Source organism: Pituophis catenifer, unplaced genomic scaffold (assembly GCF_029215685.1).
Source record: "Pituophis catenifer annectens isolate HBS135680 unplaced genomic scaffold, rPitCat1.0.hap2 SCAF_6, whole genome shotgun sequence".
NCBI classification, from domain to species: Eukaryota; Metazoa; Chordata; class Lepidosauria; order Squamata; family Colubridae; genus Pituophis; species Pituophis catenifer.
In genome coordinates, this window is record NW_027256886.1 from 56,074,606 (window position 1) to 56,097,434 (window position 22,829).

At 34.8% G+C, this 22,829-nt stretch overlaps 1 protein-coding gene across 1 annotated transcript in view; it reads left to right on the forward strand.

Moving 5' to 3' along the window:
• Positions 1-22,829, forward strand: part of DMBT1 (deleted in malignant brain tumors 1) — a 111,774-nt gene that overhangs the window by 20,562 nt on the left and 68,383 nt on the right. The window contains exons 11-21 of the mRNA XM_070946291.1: positions 202-397; positions 1,506-1,858; positions 1,941-2,024; positions 4,908-4,946; positions 5,929-6,240; positions 6,905-7,006; positions 8,001-8,145; positions 9,378-9,574; positions 10,678-10,725; positions 12,984-13,162; positions 13,601-13,989. Coding sequence (XP_070802392.1) covers positions 202-397; positions 1,506-1,858; positions 1,941-2,024; positions 4,908-4,946; positions 5,929-6,240; positions 6,905-7,006; positions 8,001-8,145; positions 9,378-9,574; positions 10,678-10,725; positions 12,984-13,162; positions 13,601-13,989 — 2,044 coding nt within the window. The remainder of the gene's footprint in view (positions 1-201; positions 398-1,505; positions 1,859-1,940; positions 2,025-4,907; positions 4,947-5,928; positions 6,241-6,904; positions 7,007-8,000; positions 8,146-9,377; positions 9,575-10,677; positions 10,726-12,983; positions 13,163-13,600; positions 13,990-22,829) is intronic.

Consider the following 22,829-nt stretch of genomic DNA (forward strand, 5'->3'; position numbering starts at 1 on the left):
TTAGAAACATTGTAAATGTCTAGCATGCAAAATCCTTCTTTAGTAAGTGATCATATATAAGCCCTTTACTAATAAAGATATCATCTGCAGTCTCATACTGGGGAGTAAGGCAGTTTCACTTACTGTATACAATTTATTTCGTGCCTGGATTCATTGTTATTATCTCACAAATATGCTCTGACTTTTTTGGTGCATTTTTAGCTACATCTACTACTCCAGCTCCACCTGCTATCCAAACAACTATCAAAACAGTCGTCACAGAAGCCCTTGGTAAGAAAACTCACACTTTTATTTTCTATAATCATGCACTGATGAGTGATCAAAAACGTAGTCTAGTAATTGTTATATTCACATCACTTATTGCACTTCACATGACAAGGATCAATGGAACGAACATGTAGGAAGCCTTGGGGTGGGGTGGGGATTATAAACAACTTGGAGAGATAATTCTCAATCAAATGAGAGAAGATTAACAATATTCTATGAATCAATGTCAGAATTGTATGAAACAAATCACTAAAGTTATATCTGACAACACAGATTTTGTATACAGGTTTTGTATCTTCCCATACTTTTTCAGCACTAATTTATTGTCAAATCATAGGATAATCATATCTTACTCACTTTTTGTTCAAATAAGAATGTTATATAACCCTACAAAAGGATATATTAAAGTAGATGCACCAAAGCTATCCATTCTTCAAGACAGAGAGCTATGTACTTGCCATATGAACTTCTTTAATTAATTTTGAATGCACACACAGATACATATATACACACATACATATATATATATATATATATATATATATATATATATATATATATATATATATATATATATATACACACACACACACACACACATACACACACACATACACATAGTATGTGTGTATATAATTGGTGAAATTTTCCTACCCCGTAGTATAACACTGAAGGAAGTTTATGTATATAAACTTAGTACAAGATCATATTTCAGTCACAAATATGAAGATATATCAGTAAAGAAAATGGACTTTATGAGTAATTTTAAAAGGTTTAAAAGTTAGTATTAATTCTACGAATACTAGTATAGAAATACTGTTAGAAATGTTCACATAAATATAATATGAAACAGATTAAATGGTTTTTCTCTGCATATTTTAACCCTGCAGGGTTATACTGTGGGGAAAGAAAATTTCACTAATTACCGGTATAACATTTTTAGTGATCGACTGTAGCACTGTTACCCCAATACTGGGAGTAATTATGCTCCACTATAATTACCTTAATTATAGGTTTTATGCCTTATTTCTTTTCTCTGATGTAACTGTTTCACATAATGCTATTTCACACTCAGAAAAGTTGCCTGGTAAGTCTAAATAAGAATTCCAAAGTTGAATACTATGAATTATAAATACCATGAAGTTTATAACAGAAGTTTATACTAATCCTAATTCATTGGCAAAATTTTAAAAATTGTTTGCTCATCTCTGGAGTATCAAATGCCTCATTATTTCCAGTTTCACATTCAAAAATATGGATTCTGACTCATCTTTCTCAGGTGAATCTGTAAGACTGGCCAATGGAAAAAATAAATGTGAGGGACGTGTTGAAATCTTTCATAATGGATTGTGGGGGACCGTCTGTGATGACTCCTGGGACCTAAATGACGCAACAGTTGTGTGCAAGCAACTCGATTGTGGAAGTGCCGTCAGAGCACATCAAAGCGCTTACTTTGGTCAAGGCTCAGGAAACATAACTCTGGATGATGTAAATTGTAGAGGGAATGAAAACAGATTGGAGGACTGTTCTCATGGAGGATGGTATCGTCATAATTGCAACCATGGAGAAGATGCTGGTGTTTCTTGCTCAGGTATCTTCCGTAATCTGAAATACAACAGCATACAGGGAAAGAAAGTGCAATATGTTTACATGTTTTCCTTATAATGGAACAGGTGTAATGTTATACATATCTTTGAAAAAAGAAAAAGCAGCACCTAGGCTAAATACATCTTGGCAACATCTGACATGTGGACTGAGTAAGTCCTCAAACTGAATATAAAGCCACAAGTTGTAACATTAGGCTGTTATAATAACCAGAACCAGAATATTTTTTTGTCAAAGACCATCATACAAGACTGATTTTATCTTCTTTTTTTGAAAGACAAAAAGGACAAGTATAAAAAGTAGAATGAGGGGCACATAACTAAAGTAGAATATCAGCAAATAGCCCGAGTCTGCAAAGATGAAGTGAGGAAAGCTAAGACTCAAAATGAATTAAGACTTGTGACAAAAGTCAAAAATAACCCAAAAAAAGGTTCTTTCAACATGTAAAAAACAAGAAAAAAGTCAAGGAAAAGATTGGTCCACTAGTGGGAGAAAGTGACAAGCAATTGAGAGAAAGCAGAACTATTTAACTAATTTTTTTGCATCTGTTTTTACACAAAGGAAAAAAACAGTCCAACCTATCAAAAACAGTACCATAAAAAATAGATTAGAAACACAAGTTAAAATAGAAAAGAAAATGGTAAGTTAGCACCTGTCCACCCCAGATGAGTTTAGATCACTGGAGCCAGATAGATTATACCCCAAAGTTCTGAAGGAACTGGCAGATGTGATCTCACATCTATATTTCACAAGATATAGAACTATATCTTCCAAAGATCCTGGAGCACCTTACCAGAGGACTGGAAAAGAGCTGATGTAGTCCACATCTTCAAAAAAGGAGGTGGAAATAGATTTAGGAAAGTACAGACCTATCAGCCTGACCTCAATACCTGGGAAGATTCTAGAAAAGATTATCAAGCAATGAATCAGTGAATAACTAGAGGCAAACAAAGTCATAACAAAAGCCAACATGGGTTTGTCAAAAACAGATCATGCCAGACTAATCTTGGGTTTGTCAAAAACAGATCATGCCAGACTAATCTTTTTGCATTCTTTGACAAGGTGACAAAATTAGTAGACCAGAGGAATGCTGTTGATATAATTTACTTGGATTTCAGCAAGGCATTTAACAAAGTAGACCATAATCTACTACTTGATAATATAGAAAAATGTGGATTAGACAACATCACCACCAGATGAATTCATAACTGGCTGACCATACCACATTCAACAAGTAGCCCTTAATGGAACTGCATCTACATGGAGGGAAGTATGCAATGGGGTACCCCAAGGGTCTGTTTTAGGCCCAGTACTCTTCAACATCTTTATCAATGATTTGGATGAGGAGATAGATGGGGAACTCATTAAATGTGCAGATGACACCAAGCTGTCAGGAACACTCCAGAAGATAGGCTTAAGATTCAGAAGGATTGTGACAGACTTGAACTTTGGGCACTACAAATTCAATGGTAAAAAAAGTAAGGTTCTACATTTAGGTAAGAAAAACCAAACACACAGGTACAGTACAAGTGGTACCTCACTTAATAGTAGTAACTGTGAGAGAGATCTTGGAATCCTAGTGGACAATAACTTAAATATGAGCCAGCAGTGTGCTACAGCTGCCAAAAAAGCCAATACAGTTCTAGGCTGCATAAACAGAGGGATAGAATTAAGGCCACGTGAAGTGTTTTTATCACTTTATAATGCCTTGGTAAGGCCACACTTGGAATCCAGTTTTGGTCACCACGATGTAAAAAAGATGTTGAGACTCTAGAAAGAGTTCAGAGAAGAGCAACAAAGATGATTAGGGGACTGGAGGTTAAAACATATAAAGAACGGTTGCTGGAATTGGGTATGTCTAATTTAATGAAAAGAAGGGCTAGCAGTGATATCTCAGGGATTGCCACAAAGAGGGAGTCAAGCTATTCTCCAAAGCACCTGAGGGCAGGACAAGAAACAATGGATTGAAACTAATCAAGGAGAGAAGCAACCTAGAACTAAGAAGAAATTTCCTGACAGTTAGAACAGTTAACCAGTGGAACAACTTGCTTCCAGAAGTTGTGAATTCTCCAACTCCGGACATTTTTAAGAAGAGATTGGACAACCATTTGTCTGAAATGGTTTCCTGCCTGAGCAGGAGGTTGGACTAGAAGACCTCCAAGGTCCCTTCCAACTCTGTTATTCTATTCTATTTTAATAAATATTAGTTTTGTACATGAAAATGTGGTTCACAATGTACATGCCCAAATGCTATTAAGTAGCTTGGTAGTTGGATGAATGAATAAATGCACCTAAAGAAGGCTTATTGATGACTCTAACTTGGAGAAAAATATTGTGTTCCACAGGACTCTCTTCCCTTTGCTGTTCAGCATTTTAATCAATGACTGTCTGGAATCAACCGTTAACCATACACACTCCTAAGGAGCTCTAAACATGTAGTTGCCATGACCCTTCCTAAGTGAATTTTGAAAGTGTTCTTTCATGAAAATAAAAACATAGTAATATAGAAACTTGATGGCAGAAAAAGACATGGAGTTCCATTGCATCTGCCCTTTGAGGGTTTTTTTAATTCATTTATTTGTTTTTAATTATTATTTTTTATTTTTATTATTTATTTATTATATTTTTAATTTTTGTCATATGATAGACATATGTTTATCCCAAGCGTGTTTAAGTTCAGCTACAGATGATTGACCCACTACTCTGGTGGAAGTTGGTTCCAAGCTTTCATTATTCTTTCTGTGAAATAATAATATGCAGGCATTGTTGTTTATACAATAATAATGCAGTTGCCATTATGATCATGACTCAATAAATAATTACAACAGCGAGATTCTGTAAATCACTAGTATGATATAGCATTAGTCAGCAATGTTCAAAGAAATACTATAAAGCAGTTCCATATGAAGACATCCTATCCCAATTTTATATTGGGTAATGAGGCAAATTTTACATGTATATAGAATTTGTTTTATGTTGGTCTTCAATATTATTATCTATTTACAGATTCCATGACTTGTTTTCTTTTTTTGTAGGTCATACTACAGTTACTCCAGAACCAGAAATACCACCTAGTAAGTCTGTATCTTTAATCCTGAAATTAAAGACTCTGAAATAAAAACAGGACAAATCTCCAATTGATCCCCAAACATATAACTTTTGCTGCTTCTACACTAAAGGGAAAAATGGATTCTTGTGACTCAACCAGAGTTGTGCCTACATGGAAGATCATACAAATATAATAAACAAACAAACAAATAAATAGGTGCAAATGTGGAACCACAGGCAGTTATAGGACCTGCCCAAAGAGTGGAGATTAAATGAGCTGCATTGGTTGCCAGAACTTCTTCCAGGTTCAGTTCAAGGACTTGTTCATGACCAATGGGGCCAGGATATTTGAGGGCACACCTCCCCCTGGATGCATCTGCCCATCCCATGTGGTCTGGCAGAAAAGGCACATTTGGGGGGGTCTCCTGTATAAAGGAGTTTTCACTTGTTGAGGTCTGGTCATGCATTACATGGCATCCATTCTTTTTCCATTCCCCTTCCCCGAGGTTAGATTGGCCCCAATCTTACTGGCCTTACAGAAGTCTCTCAACTTGTCATGTTGTTTGGACTTGGAGCCTGCTAAATGTCTGTATTGAGAGTGAAATATGAATTATTCTCTCATGGTGATTATGTTCTTTATGTTTTTAATCCGGTTGTTAATGGTTTTATACCTGTATTTTTGTGGTTTTATTTTTGTGGTTATTATTTTATTTTGTCTTATTTTGGATTAATGTCTTTGAGCTGCCCAGAGTGACAGATGTGGAGATTGGTAGATATGTATATTGAATTAATTAATTAGTGAAAAAGAAATCTGTGCGTTTTCCGTGCAACCATCTGAATAGAATTTAAAAGTAGAGCTTTGATAACATAAAATATCAGTTAACTTATTGTTAACTAACCCCATCCTATGCAAAATTTCAAAAATTCTCTGTGTCTTTGAAATCTCAGATGCCTCATTTTTTTCCAGTTTCCCATTCAAATACATAGATCCTGTCTCATTTTTCTCAGGTGAATCTGTAAGACTGGCCAATGGAAAAAATAAATGTGAGGGACGTGTTGAAATCTTACGTAGTGGAATGTGGGGGACGGTCTGTGATGACTCCTGGGACCTAAATGACGCAACAGTTGTGTGCAAGCAGCTCGATTGTGGAAGTGCTGTCAAAGCATATGGAAGAGCTTTCTTTGGTCAAGGCTCAGGAAACATAACTATGGATGATGTGAATTGTAGAGGGAATGAAGACAGATTGGAGGAATGTTCTCATAAAGGATGGTTCCGTCATAATTGTAACCATCGAGAAGATGCTGGTGTCACGTGCTCAGGTATCTTCTGAAATATAAGAACACAACAGGAAAGAAAATGCGATTTGTTTACATATTTTCCTTCTAATGGAACTTCTAAGGTTTAATATATTTTTTCAAAAATGTTATACATATCTTCAAATAAAGGGAAAAAAGCAGCACCTAAGCTAAATACATCCAGTTTGACATCTCTAATGGGCATGTTCCTCAAACAGAACATTAAGCCACAAGTTGTAATCCTTAGGCTTGTTATAATGAACAAGAACTAAAACATTTGTTTATTAAAGACCATCATGCAAAACTGTATTTTTATAAAAATAAATATTAGTTTTCAGATGAGAATGCAGTAGATACAGTGTACGTGCCTAAATGCTGCTATTAAATAGGTTGACAGTTGACCAAATGAATCACTGTATCCAAAGAAAGCTCATGGGTGACTCTGGCTTGGAGGGAAGGTCTATTCATCTTCATTTGAAAGGTCTTGAGCACTACAGGGCTCTCTTCCCTTTATTAACCAACGTTTTAATCAATGAACTGGTTGCAGAAATTGGGAGAACTCTGATAAATTTTGGCAGAAAATAAGACTAATTTCAGTTAGCAGGTATAATGTTCTCTGTTTCTCCCCAATATTAGCCCCCCTGTATTTATATGTTCTGTTGCTTGATTAAGTTTGTTTTCTTAACAGGTTCTTCTACACCTGCTCCTCCGGTGACAGAGACCACCCCTAGTAAGTCTGCATCTGAGATCCTTGTTTGTCAATTCAGGGAAATGATTATTGACATTCTCTGTATTATTTACGTTGCATATATGTTTTGTAATAACAGACAATCCATTTCACTCAATTCTTATTAATAATTGTAATGAACCACCCGTTGACGCTGGAGAAACAAGGCAGAGGCAATGAATCAGTAGTGGGTTTCAAATCCCGTTGTTACCAGTTTGCTTGTGGGCGTGCTTGGGTGTGCGCAACACTTCTGCACATGTGCAGAAGTGTCCAGGCGGCTGGGTGGATCCTCCCACCACCGCCACTACTGGTTCACCCGATCCGGGGCGAACCAATAGCAACCCACCACTGCAATGAATGTTACCTAAAGAAAACTGCTCTTTAAGCAGCAAAACAGCAAAAGCATGAGAAAGAAGCTCAGAGTAACTTTCTCCTAACTTTCTTCAGATACCATCTGAAGGAAAGAAAGAGAGCAAAGCTCAGTCAGGCCTTGAAGACTGATATCATCCCTAGAGGATGAAGCAGATTAAGAAACCAACTGGGACTGTAGTGCTATACGCTACATAAACAGATTCTTGAAGCCTGACGAGGATGTCTCTCCTTCTCTCCCTTATTATACTGAATTAGGGAGGAATTAGTGCTACCTATATTATTGCTATATATATAGCAATAGCACTTAGACTTATATACTACTGTACAGTGCTTTACAGCCCTCTCTAAGTGGTTTACAAAATCAGCATATATTTATACACATATAGTAATTGTGTGTGATTTCTTTTTAAAAAAAAATCATAAAACATTGCACTGTGCTTGCGTTACAGATTCTCCTAATTAATTCGGTTTAAAAGTAAAATAATATATTGATGCTATTGCCTATGTTGTATTCTTCCAAATTCTCAGAGATTTTAACTTTTTACTGAAACACCAGCAGGAAAGTAATTCTTGGTCTTATTTCCTGTAACAAAACAAAATGAATAGTAGCATAGGAACTGGTTTTTTAAAATCTACAAAGTTTCATGTGCCTTACATGCACAATATTTGGCTTTGTATTGTTTAGCAAATCAATGTGGAGGCCAGCTGACAAATGCCCATGGATCCTTCTCTGGACCTTATTATCCCGGAAGCCACACCAATATGACTTGTGTCTGGAAAATTCAAGTGAGGCGCTTTGAACGCATAAATTTAAAGTTCTCTTCTATGAAGTAAGTTGAAAGATTCTTTTAACTTTTTCCTTCTATATGCTTAATAAATGTGTTTTTGGGTTTGTAAACTGCTAATATATTATCGGTGTACATCAGCAACAATTATTATTCCAGAGTGAACCAGACTGGGTTAGCAGGCATTATATACATTTGGGACGACTAAAACTTAGCAATCAATTCAACGTTTTGGAGGAGCCTGAGTGGCGTAGGAGGCTAATGCCTCCTAAGGCAGCATTTAACATCCAGCTGCCTGCAATTACTGCGAGTTCAATTCTCCCCAGGCTCAAGGTCGACTCAGCCTTCCATCCTTTCTAAGGTGGGTAAATTGAGGACCCAGTTTGTGGGGGCAATAAGCTGACTTTGTATAAATATACAAAAGTATGAAGGCTATTGCTTAACGCATTGTAAGCCGCCCTGAGTCTCTGGAGAAGGGCGGCATATAAATCAAATTTAAAAAAAACAAACAAAAAAAAACGTTTAACTGGATTCAACATAGTTCGACTGAAATAACGTCTTTACAATTTTAAATATGCCCCTTAAAAGAAATTCTAAGTACTCCTTTTGGCTTGATGTGATTATTTCTTCCTTAAATAATTTAACACAATTTGTTAAGTGAGATATACAACCCAATTTTATAACCTTATAACCTTTTTTTGCTGCAGTTGTTAAGCGAATCATTGCAGTTAAGTGAATCACTTGGTTATTAAATGAATTCAGCTTCACCCATTAACTTCGCTTGTTGGAAGCTGTCTGGGATAGTTACATATGGCAATCACGTGACCCTGGGATAGTGCAACTCTCATAAATACATGTTGGTTGCCAAGTGCCCAAATTTTTATTGTGTGATGCTTATTGTGTGATGGATTTGGCAACATTTTCAAATCCAAGGACCAGTTATAAGTCCCTTTTTTCAGTGCTATCGTAACTTTGAATGGTGGCTAAATGAATGGTTGTAAGTTGAGGGCTACTTGTAGTGGTTAAGGCATCAATCTAAAAACTGGGAGACCATGAGTTCTAGTCCTGCCTTAAGCATAAAGCCACCTTGGGTCAGTCATTTTCTCTCAGTGCTAGGAAGGAAGCAGTGGGGAAAAAAATCAGTTCTGAAACAGTTTGCCAAGAAAACCACAGGGACCTGTCCAGGCAGTTACAGAGAATCAGTGATTGAATGGAAGAAACAAAAATGATGGCATAGTAAAAGGTAAGGAATGAAATCTTTATCTATTTTTGTACAGCTTGGACTGTGATAAAGAATATATTGAGATTTTTGATGGAGTCCGATATAGTTCATATCCACTTGGAAGAACTTGTTCCAGCGCCTATCTCAACTATACCTATTCATCAACTTCCAACATAATGACAATAGTGCTACATAGAGATTCAGGTTATTCAGGAAATGGGTTCTCTGCGCGTTACTACTCTATTCCACCAGGTAAGGATATTTATGTAATTCATTTAACCTGTATCCTGTTAATGATGTAATTTAGGGATTCAATATTATTTTAAACTAACTTCTATTTAGTTTTATACTGAGTAGGGCCATTGGTTCATATGAATATTTTAGCAGCCTATCTTCATGAACAAAATAATCTTTATCATTTTTGAACTTTCTGAAATTGAATAATATTTAAATAAATGAAAGAAAATAAGAACACAACGATATAACAATAATATAATTAATTGGAAGAGGCATCAGATGCAACAGAGCAGAACACAATTCCTTATCAATAATTTAATATTTAAACTAGGAGAATCAACTATGTTTTAAAATGAAGCCAGACTATTGGAATCTACCAGTTGTATCGAAAGATTCCACAATTGAGGTGGTACAATAGAACATATTTTCTCTAGTTGTGTCTTATAATGCATTTATAATGCATTTAAAGTGCTTGGAGAAATGCCTTTTTTAAAGTTCAAAAATAGATAAATGACTTTTCAAGTCATTTAGAATTTCAAAAGTAAACCTGAAAATCTTAAAAGAAGTATTCAGCACAACTCTTTCAATACTGGTATAATCCAGTTTGGTTGTACTAGTTTGTTCGACAGCTATACTTATTCTATTTCAGCCATACCATATGTAATCCAATCACGTATGTTCATAGGCAAAGATCACTCAACCCTTGTTCTCCCCATGTGGTACCCATTGCTGTTACGAGATTTCAGATTTGGTTCCAAAGCACCAATCACTGCTTGCCACCAATGACTAATGCAGGGGACAGAGGGAGGTGGGAAAGCCCACTATCTTCCCCTGTGTCATGCAACCTATGGGTTTCTGGGAAGTATAGTTGGAAAGTGCAGTGGTGCTGAAGTGGCCACAACTTGCCCAAATTTCATTTCCACAAGAATCACAGCTCCTAGCATTCTGTAAATTAGCCCATTTGAATTTTCTCGGTTCAATAATTGTTGCCTTACACACTTTCCAATTTCACCCAATTTAAGGTTATAAACAAACAGACCCATGAGTTTTAGTAATATGCAGATTGGATGGAAGTAATAATCATCATGTTTAATGAAATTGTTTTATTGTGTTCACAGAACCTACTACTACACCTACTACACCAGCTTCTACTTCTAAAGATAGAAGTAAGATATTATTTTTTTTTCTCTGATATTGTTTAGTTGATGAGCTGTAAAGAGTTAAATCGTCATTGGAGATCACAGGTAAAGTTATCTAGGAATAAATCCGCAAATGTTCTACATGTATCGTGGCACGAAGGTAGGAGATTTTGAATACGCTACATGATATGAATCAGGCATGTTTATTTGCTTTGTAAAAAAATTGAGAAGATGGATTTACCTACCCCTCTCAGGTTGGATCAAAGTAGCAGCAGGCATATTAGAATAAAGTTTTCTCTTGTTTTCTTGTTCTCTTGTACTCTTGTATAATCGTTTGACGAGGTTAACAGGGGTGTCAAACTGGTGGCCCATGGGCTGGATGCATCACGCACAGGCCACATCCGCCCCAGCTCCGCAAATGGGAAAAACGTCACGAAATGTCACTTGACAGCAACGTGACACAGCAAGTCTGACACATGGAGTCTGCAAGTTAGTCCCTTGCAGACTAGGAAGTACTTTCCTACTCTGCAAGGGATTGTATACCTAAGATTTAAAAATATTATGTTTTCACCATTTATATGTCTAAATCAAGCAACGGATTAAAGTCTAATAGTACTATTAGATAGCATAGCAATCATGAATATCATTTTGAATCAATTTCAGCATTAACCTAATCAAATGGTTATATTCACAGACCAATGCTGCTATATTTGCATAATAATTTAATGAATATTTAATTCCAAATCAGTTTTTGTTTTAGTTGGTTTTAAGTAAATCTTTCACCCCTCTTTAAACTGAATTTAGATTAGAGGCTTACTCCTTTTTCCTACTTTAGAATCTACTTTTGAAATTTAAAATGAGAAATTTAGAAGTGCAGAAGTTTGAACATCTGTTTTAACAGCCCCTGAAATCTTCATTTTTCCTTCAGAAAATCTTGCATTTATTTCCTTTTCATGGTTCCTAGAAATTATAAACCATAATATAAGTCTCATATAATGAATTTGATATGTGAGAAATACATTTCACATATAGTACTTTAATATGGCATTGTCCCATGTGTTTTTGTGGCAACGATTCAAGTTGACCACAGTGTACTCTGATTCTTGATCCAGATTTTAAAAAGAAAAATATTCTCATTGTCATTGTGAAAAGGTGTGCTGATTACTGTAAATTGAACTGCTAAACCACCAGTTCAATGAAGATATTCACCTTTGTTGTATTTTCAGATTCCTAGTTTGCATTACAGATGCAAGAACTGTAGCTTTTCTTTTTTAGAATCTCAGTTGAAAAATATATTTGTAAGAATCGGAAGCATTCTGGAATCATTTATACATAACTGATCGTCTAATACTGTCTTCTCCAAGCTAGTATGCCAGGACAGATTGAGGAAGGCTTAAGCATGACATTTATCCTTTGACACAATTATGAAAAGATAATAGGGATGAAGTTGTGGCATGACAAAGCAGTTTATATCTTAGTTTTGATTGAAACTTAATATATGGTGACAATATAATACTGAGATTAGTATTATATTATGTACAAATCAATACACAAAGAAGTGAATTCAGATAGGACTTATCTAACATTATTCTGATTATATAGAACATGAGCATTTATAAAATGAATTGTTTAGCTTCCAGAGAGAAGTACAATTTGACGTTCTATGTCATAAAAGTTTCACTGAAACCAATTAGTTGCGTTAAGGCTTGTGATTTTCCATTTTTTTTTAGTACAAAGGTCCATGAGTGTACTTCTCAGAACACAATGATCAACTTTTCTTACTGACATTAAGCACTCTGAAAATTAGTTGATGATTGGGTGGTTTGCATTACTGGCCTGTGGATATAATACCCTCTCTCTTTCTCTCCCTCTCCCTCTCCCTCTCCCTCCCTCCCCCTCTTTCTCTCTTCCCATGTTCCTGAAAAGATGAAGTAATTTCATAATTGATAAACCCACTTTTCTATGCATTACCTTGTTTCCCCCAAAATAAAACATCCCCTGATAATAAGCCCAATCGGGCTTTTGAGCACATGGCAATAAGGCCAAGCGCTTATTTTCAGGGTTCAAAAAAATATAAGACAGGGTCTTATTTTCGGGGAAACATGGTATTTGATTTGGATGCTTCTACTCTCAGGGAAAGTGAAAGTCTCCTTTGCTAGCTAAGTAGAAGAGATATTTCTTAATTAGTTTATTTGGTCCACAGCAGATTCAAGAATTAAAATAATAGTAATACTTAGATGTATTGGCATTTTGCTTAACGTTTGCTTCTCTGTGTTATTATTTAGGACTTTCATGTGTTGATGGATTCATGCGTGCACGGATTAGCATACCCTATCTCAATTCAATCGGCTATAATGCATCACAAGTTTACCTGAACTCCCTAGATAGATCATGTTCATCTCACATTGCAGGCGATTATGTTTACTTTATTATACCATTCTATGGCTGTAACACACAGATAAGGGTGAGAATTAATTGTTGTTGTTAAAACTAATAATTATCTGTCTTCTCTCTCTTAACTACTATTATAAGAAAATGTACTATCTGAAATGTAAGTTTAAAGTTAATTTCAGATATTGGGTTTAAGAAATTCTGCTTAACTCTGAACACATTAACTGGATCTAATATTACAATTAATTTTTTTTAAAAAGGGAATTTTGGAAAGGAGAAAAAAAATCAATGACTATTTTATCATCCACGTTGAGGAAAAGCCAGGGTTGTGGCTGCTGAAATGTTTTGTAATGGGTAGCATGGTTTTTGTTAACATAACTTTTGTTACTATAATTCTGAAATAATAGTAGTCTTAAAATGGTGGTAATGAGTATTTTTATGTCAATACTGTTGATTAATTACTTCTTTTTTCTGTTGATTACTTTTTCTTTTTTTCTGTGTGCTTTTTTAGGTGAAGAATGACTCGATAATTTATTACAATGTAATCAAGACACTCAACTCCGATTATATTATTACAAGAAAGAAAAACTTTCAATTTCATATTTTGTGTGAAATGAAGCAGAACACTATTGTAGAAACAATGTTTACTGCCCAAAATGCTATTGACCTTACTGAAAGGCGTATTGGCCATTACAATGTGTCTCTGGCATTCTATTCATCATTATCCTTCACCCATAAAGTTCTGGGATCACCATACTACGTTTCACTCAACCAGAATTTATATCTCCAAGCTACTCTGCACACTGCTGATCCAAATATTGTACTCTTCTTAGACACATGTATCGCATCTCCTGATAGTAATGATTTTAGAACCTTGACCTATGACTTAATCCGAAGTGGGTAAGTGTGTATTAAATATGTAAGAACCATAATCCAAGTTGCCACAAAGAAATTGCCATTGTGTCAGACACATAGATTCTGAATTAGATTTTCTGCTTATGTCATATTTCTTAAGACAGTATAGAAAGAACTGCAAGGTTCATCTGCAAACTGTAATGACTTATTTTCAAACAAAACAATACCAGGTTATGTTAATATTTCACTTAAATTATCAAATATTAAGTGTTAATATCAAATTATAAAAGTAAGTATTAATATCAAGTAATTCAATCACATATACAAAAACTAAGGCGAATAAAAATGATATTATGGGCTGAATGGATTGGTCACAAAATGCATACTAATAATGACCGAACTTTGTTTAGATTATGGCCAATTTCACATACTTTGTACAAAAATAGTTATTATTACAGAGCCGTTGCCTTGCTCTTACTCACAACATATTACTTTCCCTCCCAAGTACATATCTTAAAGCACTTTTACGAGCCCCAAATTTGGGTTTATTCATTTTGATATTCCAATATTATATGCTTTCCCTATTGTTCTCTACTGCATCTCATAATCATCAGAGTCAATCTACTGCAGAAATTTAGGAATTACATACATCATTACACTGTAATAAAATATTTGAAGTAAGCATCTAGGCATACCTGACACAACAATATTTTCTTTTATTTTTCAGATGCCCACGAGACTCTACTTATAGAAGCCTGTCTTCACCAACAAACAATGTAGTTCGTTTCCAGTTCAACTCCTTTAAGTTTCTTAACCAGCACAATTCAGTTTACATACAATGTAAATTAGTAGTGTGTAGAGCAGGTGATCGTTCATCTAGATGCCACCAGGGATGTTTACTGAGAAAAAAGAGAGCCGTGGATGAATCTCAGGAGAAGGTTAATGTTGTTGTGGGACCACTCAAACTTCTGAAGGATGAAAATGAAGTTCAAAAATAAGGATTTCATCCCCTCCCTCCATTTGACTATGTTTTCTGGTTAAAATGATGAAAGCTAGATAGATACCTAAAAAAAATAATCATACCCATGTTATTCCATAGAGAAAATGTTTCAAATCCATAGCTGAATACTATCTTTTATACAAGCAACTAAAAGTGAATGAAATATTAAAACAACTTTTTAAGATCTTCAGAGCTCTTCATCAGACAATATTAGGGGATGAGGGAAAGGAAAATTAGTCTAAACAGCATTTTACGTGGACAAGGTCTTTTCCTAAATGGCTATGCAATTTGCTGAGATAGTACATCATGATATAAACAGGCTGTTTAATTTTGTTAAGCACTTTATACAAAAATGCCAAAGTTCACTTGAGGTTTGTGTTCCTCGTGATGATTGTTAGCCTTATGAAAATATTTGAGAGTTCATCAATAACATACTCTTATTAAAACCCTTAGTTCTATCCAAATAATTTTACTGTTTGACACTAGAAAACAGCTAACTTTTAAAACGTTCTTCATATGTTTTGTCATTCTTATTTTATTAAAGTCTGACATAGAAGATATACCAATTCCAATAGTCAACCTAAATGGCTACAGAAAAAAAAAATGTACCTGTATTTCATACAGGAAGGATACATACTAGTTGTAGTTAATATCTAAATTGTATAAATATATTATGTTATAGCATCCCTTCATGTTCTGAAAAGCAAAATTACTTCTATTTCTGAAAATAATTGTGGATTATTATTCTTTCTCTCACACCAATGGCAGTTTATAAGGCAGCTTCTGCTGTCTGAGAAGTTACATAATATATTAAGACTTGGTCAGACTTTTAATAAATTGAATAATTTGTTGAAGACTAAAGGGGTCAATATAGGCCAACATGTTAAACTAATGAGAAAAAGCATAATTTTTAAAGAACCCCTTAAGATGGATGAGCTACAAAAATGAAAATTTTTAGGATTCATTGCTGTATATATGAATAGAAAAACTTTGTCACTAAATTAATTTCAAATTATTGGAAATTGTATTTTGCTTCCAATGCATTGCAATAAAACTGCTATCTTTGCAAACTAAGAGTGAGCTTATTATTTTGGTGCAAGGACAACTACTTCTATAGAAAAATCGAACCTATGAATTACTATATTTATTTTTATTTGAAGATTTCTTTCCCCACTTTTGTTTCATGAAACAGTCCCAGAGAAAGATATAATATATGTTAAATTTTACAAGAAATCAGAACAATTTAAAATAAAAATATTTTCACTATAGAAACTGTAAAAACCAAAAGAACCCTTATTTTGGGAAACCTAAGAATAGCCACATCTTTAAAATAATAAAATGCTATTATATGTACAAAAAATATACCGTTCAGAAGAACTTCAGATTAAAAAGAAAAAAGAAAGATTCAAAAGCCCAATTTGACCACAAGCCTTAGAGGAAAGGATATATTTTAAAATGGAGACAAGCATCTATTATGCTAAATGCCAACTATAACACAATGGGCAAGACATTTCATAGACTTGTTATCAAGAATGGCTTTTCTCAGGTGGCAGCATGAAATTTCTAGCAAACTAATTTTATCAAAAAGATCTAAATGTCTGATCAGCTATATAGGAGAGAAGGAATGATCTTCAGGTTCTAACATATATACAGAGTTGTAAACTGTTACAGTCACACCAAACACAGCTCAGCTGCAAATTGGAAATTGGTACAGCTCCTTCAGAACAAATACGTATTACGGTAATGCTTGGGATATGCATTTTTCTGGCCAAGCTTAAGAGTGGCTCCAACTACAGCAAATTGCTATAATCCAACATAGATTTAGATACTGTGGTTCAGGCAACCTGTGTCTAAAAATATAGTGGAAAACAAGCATAGTTTCTCATGGAATATGGTTTAATTAAAGTAATGGCTCAACATTCCCTTCAAGATTTTGTAAGTGCTTTTTGGCACAGTTTCCAAACCTTTCACCTAGAAACCCTTCAGACTATTCTGGAATTCACCAATCCTTACAAGTGTAAAGGGTCCCTTCCTACTATAAGAAAAATGATATAAGGGGAAAAAAAGATGGTTATCAATCCAACCCTTACCTGAAAATAATTTGACTAGGAGAACAGAGAGCTAACAAAACCTTCCCATTCATAATCTTTACACAATGCTTATTATGAAGTTGCTCTGTTTTATGTGCTACTGACATAGACAGAGTGATGATATAGTAAAATTGCTCATGCTTGTAATAGAAATCATGAGGTCTTCAGATGGAAGTATGAAAAAGGCCATATGTGAATGTGAATGTGAATGTGAGTTTTAAAGAACCTCAGATTCTCTACATCATAGATAGGTCACATAGAGTGGCTATTAGGCAATGGGTTGGACAGTGTATCAACAAGTCTTCATGCTGCTGTTGCAACCTAATTTAAGATGTGCATATTCAGTTCCCTCAATGAAGCAGAAGAGTCTCCAGATAAGGCTAGTAAACCATAACCATTCTTCTCAATTCCTCCAGTCTGGGCTGATACTGCATCAAATAGGCAGAGCTAAGTCTAGCCAGCTACTGTATATACAAGCTCACCCATTCAATTAAAAACTCATTAAATATGCCAAGATGGCTCTCTCACCTACTAATTAAACTTAAATGATAAATTAAACCTACCCAACAGTCAGTAACACAATGACAACCTGGTAGGCTGATTCGATGATATACACTGCGACCTTAGGGATAGCTCTGTTTTCTTTTATTTCCACACTTCTGTCCAACTTTTGATGCTATCAGTTCCCTTGTTTAGTTTAGTTAAAATTGTATTATTCAGTTAGAAGTATGTTATTTGCCTAAGCTGATTACAACAACATACAACAAAATTTATGCACAAGCACACACACTCAGACAAAGATGACTGTATGAAAAGGTGGGGGGAAATAAATATTCTCTCAGATTTTCAGTTATTAATATTACTTCCCTAAGTAATTTCACCACAATTTCACAGTCTTTCAGAATTTCCAGAGCTATTTGAAGTAGTCAAGCTCTTACCTTAGTTCAATCAAGCTCTTACCTTAGTTCAAATTTGTGTGTTCTCTGTGTGTTCTCTGTGGGAGCCCCGACCCTCTGGAATGGATTGCCCACCGAGCTCAGGATAGCCCCCGACCTTCTTTCCTTCCGTCGCTAGCTGAAGACGTAGCTCTTTCGTCAATTCAACTGATCCATTTGGGGATACATTGTCATAATTTTAAACTGTTTTTAATAGGGTTGCTGATTTTAATTTTATTTCATTGTGATTTGTATTGGAATTTGTCATATTGTAAGCTGCCTTGAGTCCCTAGGGAGAAAGGCGGCATATAAATCGCAATAATAAATAAATAATAAATAAATAAATCAACATTGCAAATCAGGCTAGTCAATGGGTTGGGAGACAACCTGAAAGGAGATGCCAGGAAAGGTTGAAAAACAAAACTGATCCAAATTTCTAGTAGGTATCATATCCTAATTATGACTGTCTTCATAATTGTACATACTATATCATAGGCTTTATGATCAAAATGTATACATTTTTGCATTATTCACAATAACTATATTAGAGAAAGTGGTAAAAAGAAAAAAGATAGAAATTTCATATTATACCGATATTAACAAAGAGTCTTAATGTAGAGTGAATTAATATAACATAACATAAACTCTATATTACATTTGTTAAAACATGTTAACATTCCTATATTAATATAGTATTAAAAATAAGAGTAAATACTAGAAATGGAAAGAAGAATGAAAACATTACTTTAAGCAAAACAACTCAAGAAATTACCAGATAATTCCATGGATCTCTTCTTTGCTCTCCCCTCAAAGAAGGCTAATTCCTATTTATTTATTTGTAGCCCTCCTTTATTATTTTTACAAATAATCCAAGGCAGCAAACATACCCAACACATCTTCCTTCTCTTATTTTTTCCACAATAACAATCCTGTGAGGTAAATTGGGCTGAGAGAAAGTGACTGGCCCAAAGTCACGCAGCTAACTTTCATGGCTAAGATGGGACTCGAATTCATGGTCTGCCACTTTCTAGCCAGGTGCCTTAACCACATGTGAACAGCACACAGATCAACAATTCATTGCTATATATTAGATATGTTTCTAATGTCATAATGTTCTAATGTACAATTAACCAGTGGAACAGCTTGCCTTTAGAAGTTGTGGGTGCTTCATTACTGCAGGTTTTTAACAAGAGACTGGACAGCCACTTATCTAAAATGGTATAGAGTCTCCTGCTTGGACTAGAAGACCTCCAAGGTCCCTTCCAGGTCTATTCTGTTTGATAAAGTTGTAAGACAGTTTTATTTCACTACCACTATTTATCATGAAATGTAATTACTTTCTTATATGCACACAAATTAAATGACATCAAATACTGGGAATAAAGCTAAGGAGAACATATGTAACTATGGAATCCTAGCTTTGTTGTTCGCTTGCAGATGTTTCTTTCCCTAATTAGGTAACATCATCAGTGTTAATGAGAATGAAGTTTGCTTCCTGTTTATATAACAGTAGTTTGCCAACCAGTGCCAGTTTCCTTTCTGGTGGTTCCTTGATTATGATTTAGTTTTGTGCTTGCTTATTTGTCTGGTATTAAACCCCAATTATCTGGGTTTTGTTTGCTGGACAGGATGTCTTCTGGCTTCTTTGATTACTTCATTTCTTTCTTAATGTTTTTAATATCTCTTTTGAACTCTGCAAATATTTAGCATATCTTTATGATTCTATTAATGGTTGCTTTGTCTGAATGCCAAGCTTCCAGGATTTCCCTAACAATTTTGGATTTAGCTTGGTCTTATGTCCATTACATGTATCCTGTTCTAGAAGCTTTGATAATATGTAATATGTTCTTACTGAAAAAGTGTTTTGAATTGGTAAATAATAGCTATTTATACCCACTTACCTTGTGTAACTTGGAATTTTCTAACCAATTCAAGTAATTTCAGAAAAAAAATAATTTTACTTATATTATGATAACATCTAAAGGAATGATCTGGTTTAATACTAGGGATGTAAATCTCCTAGAATTAGCTGACATTGTAGACATTAATTTTAAAACTTGGTAAAATACACATTATGCCCTACCATCCCAAAAAAATAATTTTCTAAATTCCAGCATTGCCATCTACTGGAATTTAAAACTCATTACAAATACATCTAGGTAACATTTTCTGTTACCCTCTTATAACATAAAAACTGAATAAAACCAGACAGTTAAATTCTGTTCTTCTTTTTTCTATATTCAATCTGTATTTTAAAAGACTGGTTGGCATCAAGTTTATTTATTTGTTTATCAAATTTATAGACCAACCATCTGTCTCCAAAAGACCTTTTTTAAAGCAAGTTTGCTGTATTTGAAAAGTATGAATCCTGGCATGATATGTCTTTAGGTTTTCCTATATACTAGGAATGTGAAGAAGACAGTGAAGCTAGTGTTCCATGAAGGCTTAGTTAATACTGGAGAGACCATGCTTGCCTACAAGAAAGAGACATGACAAGACAAATGTCCATGGCCAGTACATTAAAAAAAAATGGGCCATGCAAAGTAGATAACAAAAAGACCTGGCAATGGCTAAGAACAGGAATGTTGAAGAAACAGACAGAGGGGTTAATTCTGGATGGACAAGACCAAGGCTTAAGAGCAAATGCATACAAAGCCAGAATTGAGAAGATGGCAACAGACAGGAAATGCTGCCTATAATGTGCAGTGTAAGGACTATGACAGCCACTATGTATGGCAGAAAGGCAGATTAGGAGAATGCATCCACTAGCAGTCAGAAGACATGATGAAAATTCCTTAAACTCACAACATGTGGACAGACTCAACCATACTTAACTGGGAAACAGTGAGCATCCTAGACAAAGCTAAATTCAAAAAATTCTAGGGAATTCCTGGAGGCTTGCCATTCAAACAAATCAGCTATCAATAGACACATAGATAATAGCCACATTTAAAGACCAGTCAAAAGCGACAATAAAAATGAAGAAGGAAACAAAAAGACCTCTTCAGCAACCAACATATAGGTAATCAAAGTTTAATACTAGACAAACTTTTCTTTGTTTCTTTTTTTTTGATCCTGCAAACCCTTAATTCGGGTAGAGTCAGGGTGAGTCAATGGAGCTGAGCATTTACTGGTTGGATGGTCTTCCCAACACCTACTTGGAGTTCACGGCAAATATTTTGTCTTTGCACTCTGAGAGAGAAATATCTACCACTATCTAGGATTGAATTCTCAACCTTCTGAATCTGAGGCTTCACCTCTAGGCCACCACGTCATTCAGGAAAACCATTTTCTTTTTTCTCTTTCTCCCGCTCTCTCCTTCCTTCCTTCCTTCCTCCCTCCCTCCCTCCCTCCCTCCCTCCCTCCCTCCCTCCCTCCCTTCCTTCCTTCCTTCCTTCCTTCCTTCCTTCCTAGAAACACAGATCTGGATGTTGAGAGAAGGATGACTCAGTTAATGAACTTGCTAGGATAGCAAGGAATACTATCATTTTTATGGATATTAGATGAAATATACAGATTCATTTATTTAAAATATAGCGTCTTAGAGCAGTTGCAAAATATAGTAAAATGAAACCCAATAAATTTTCATTAATATAAATAATTGAATAACAGACACTTCATATTGTAAGCATGATTTCTGTATAAAGAACATTTTTATATTTCTGATTAAGCTAAACACCTGCTTAGTCCAACATCCTGTTTTCTATAATAGGCAATCAAATGTCTTTGAGGCATCTACATTTAACTATCTACAGTCTACATTTAACTATCTACAGTCCTTTGTCAGTAGACTATAACATTTGAATCAGTAGAAGTATATTTATCTGACAAAACACAGGGAATATAGAACTAAGCTGGTCACTTCTCTGCTACTTAATGTGAGAAATTTTATATCAAAATATATTTTATTCTTTATACTGTTTCCATCTCTCTTTAAAACATTAATAAAATCCACAAATGATCTGAGAATCAGCGTCTCCACTAGATAATTGACAGTCAAGCTGAAAAGTAAATTAATCAAGTAAAACATAAAAAACAGAGAAAAATCCTTTACCCAAATTTCCTCAAATTTCCAAATTAATTACCCAGACCTAATCCTCATATCAAAGAGAAGAGCTGCAAAAACAAATAGAGTTAATCAAATTAGGTGTCCCATCAGAACTGCATGTTTACAAGAATACATGCCTACACACACACATATGCCCCTCAAGGGTCACTCTAGAATCAGCAGGTAAACACTTCCACACACTCCCCCTATATGTCTGCCACTCCCACTCTAGAATCAGCAAGTAGACACTTCCTGGACAAGCTCCCCCTATATAAGTCTGCCACTGTACCCCATTTCTCTGCAGCTGCCCCTAAAAGCAAACTGTTTGTTTTAGGAATAAATATTTCTCCTTTCCTCAAAGCTATCTGGATCTCATTTTTATTCTTCCACAACCCCAGTTTGAGTTGGAACCCCAAATTATTCTTCTGACATTAAATAATTAGTTAGACCTAATAGAGCATTACTGAAATTTTTCAAAATGTATTCTTTGTTAGCTACAATGATTTAAATATTGCTATATTAAATATTGCTAAATATTGCTATATTAAATATATCTTATGTTGCTAGTTAAGTAGGGTTACATAGGGTGATCATTCAGCTTGCCGTATATATTTAATTTGTTCAGCTTGTAACGATGATCCAAACAGAAAGAGAAAAGGAAATACCTCATCAGAAGCATTAAATGTATTCAATTGAAATGCGGAAAGAAAGAAGCACTTAACAAAAGAACAGTTAGTTCCCAGAAGTCTCATTCTACCTGTCATAGGTAGAACATGGCCTTCAACTTTTATAGAGGCTCTTTGTTTTACTTG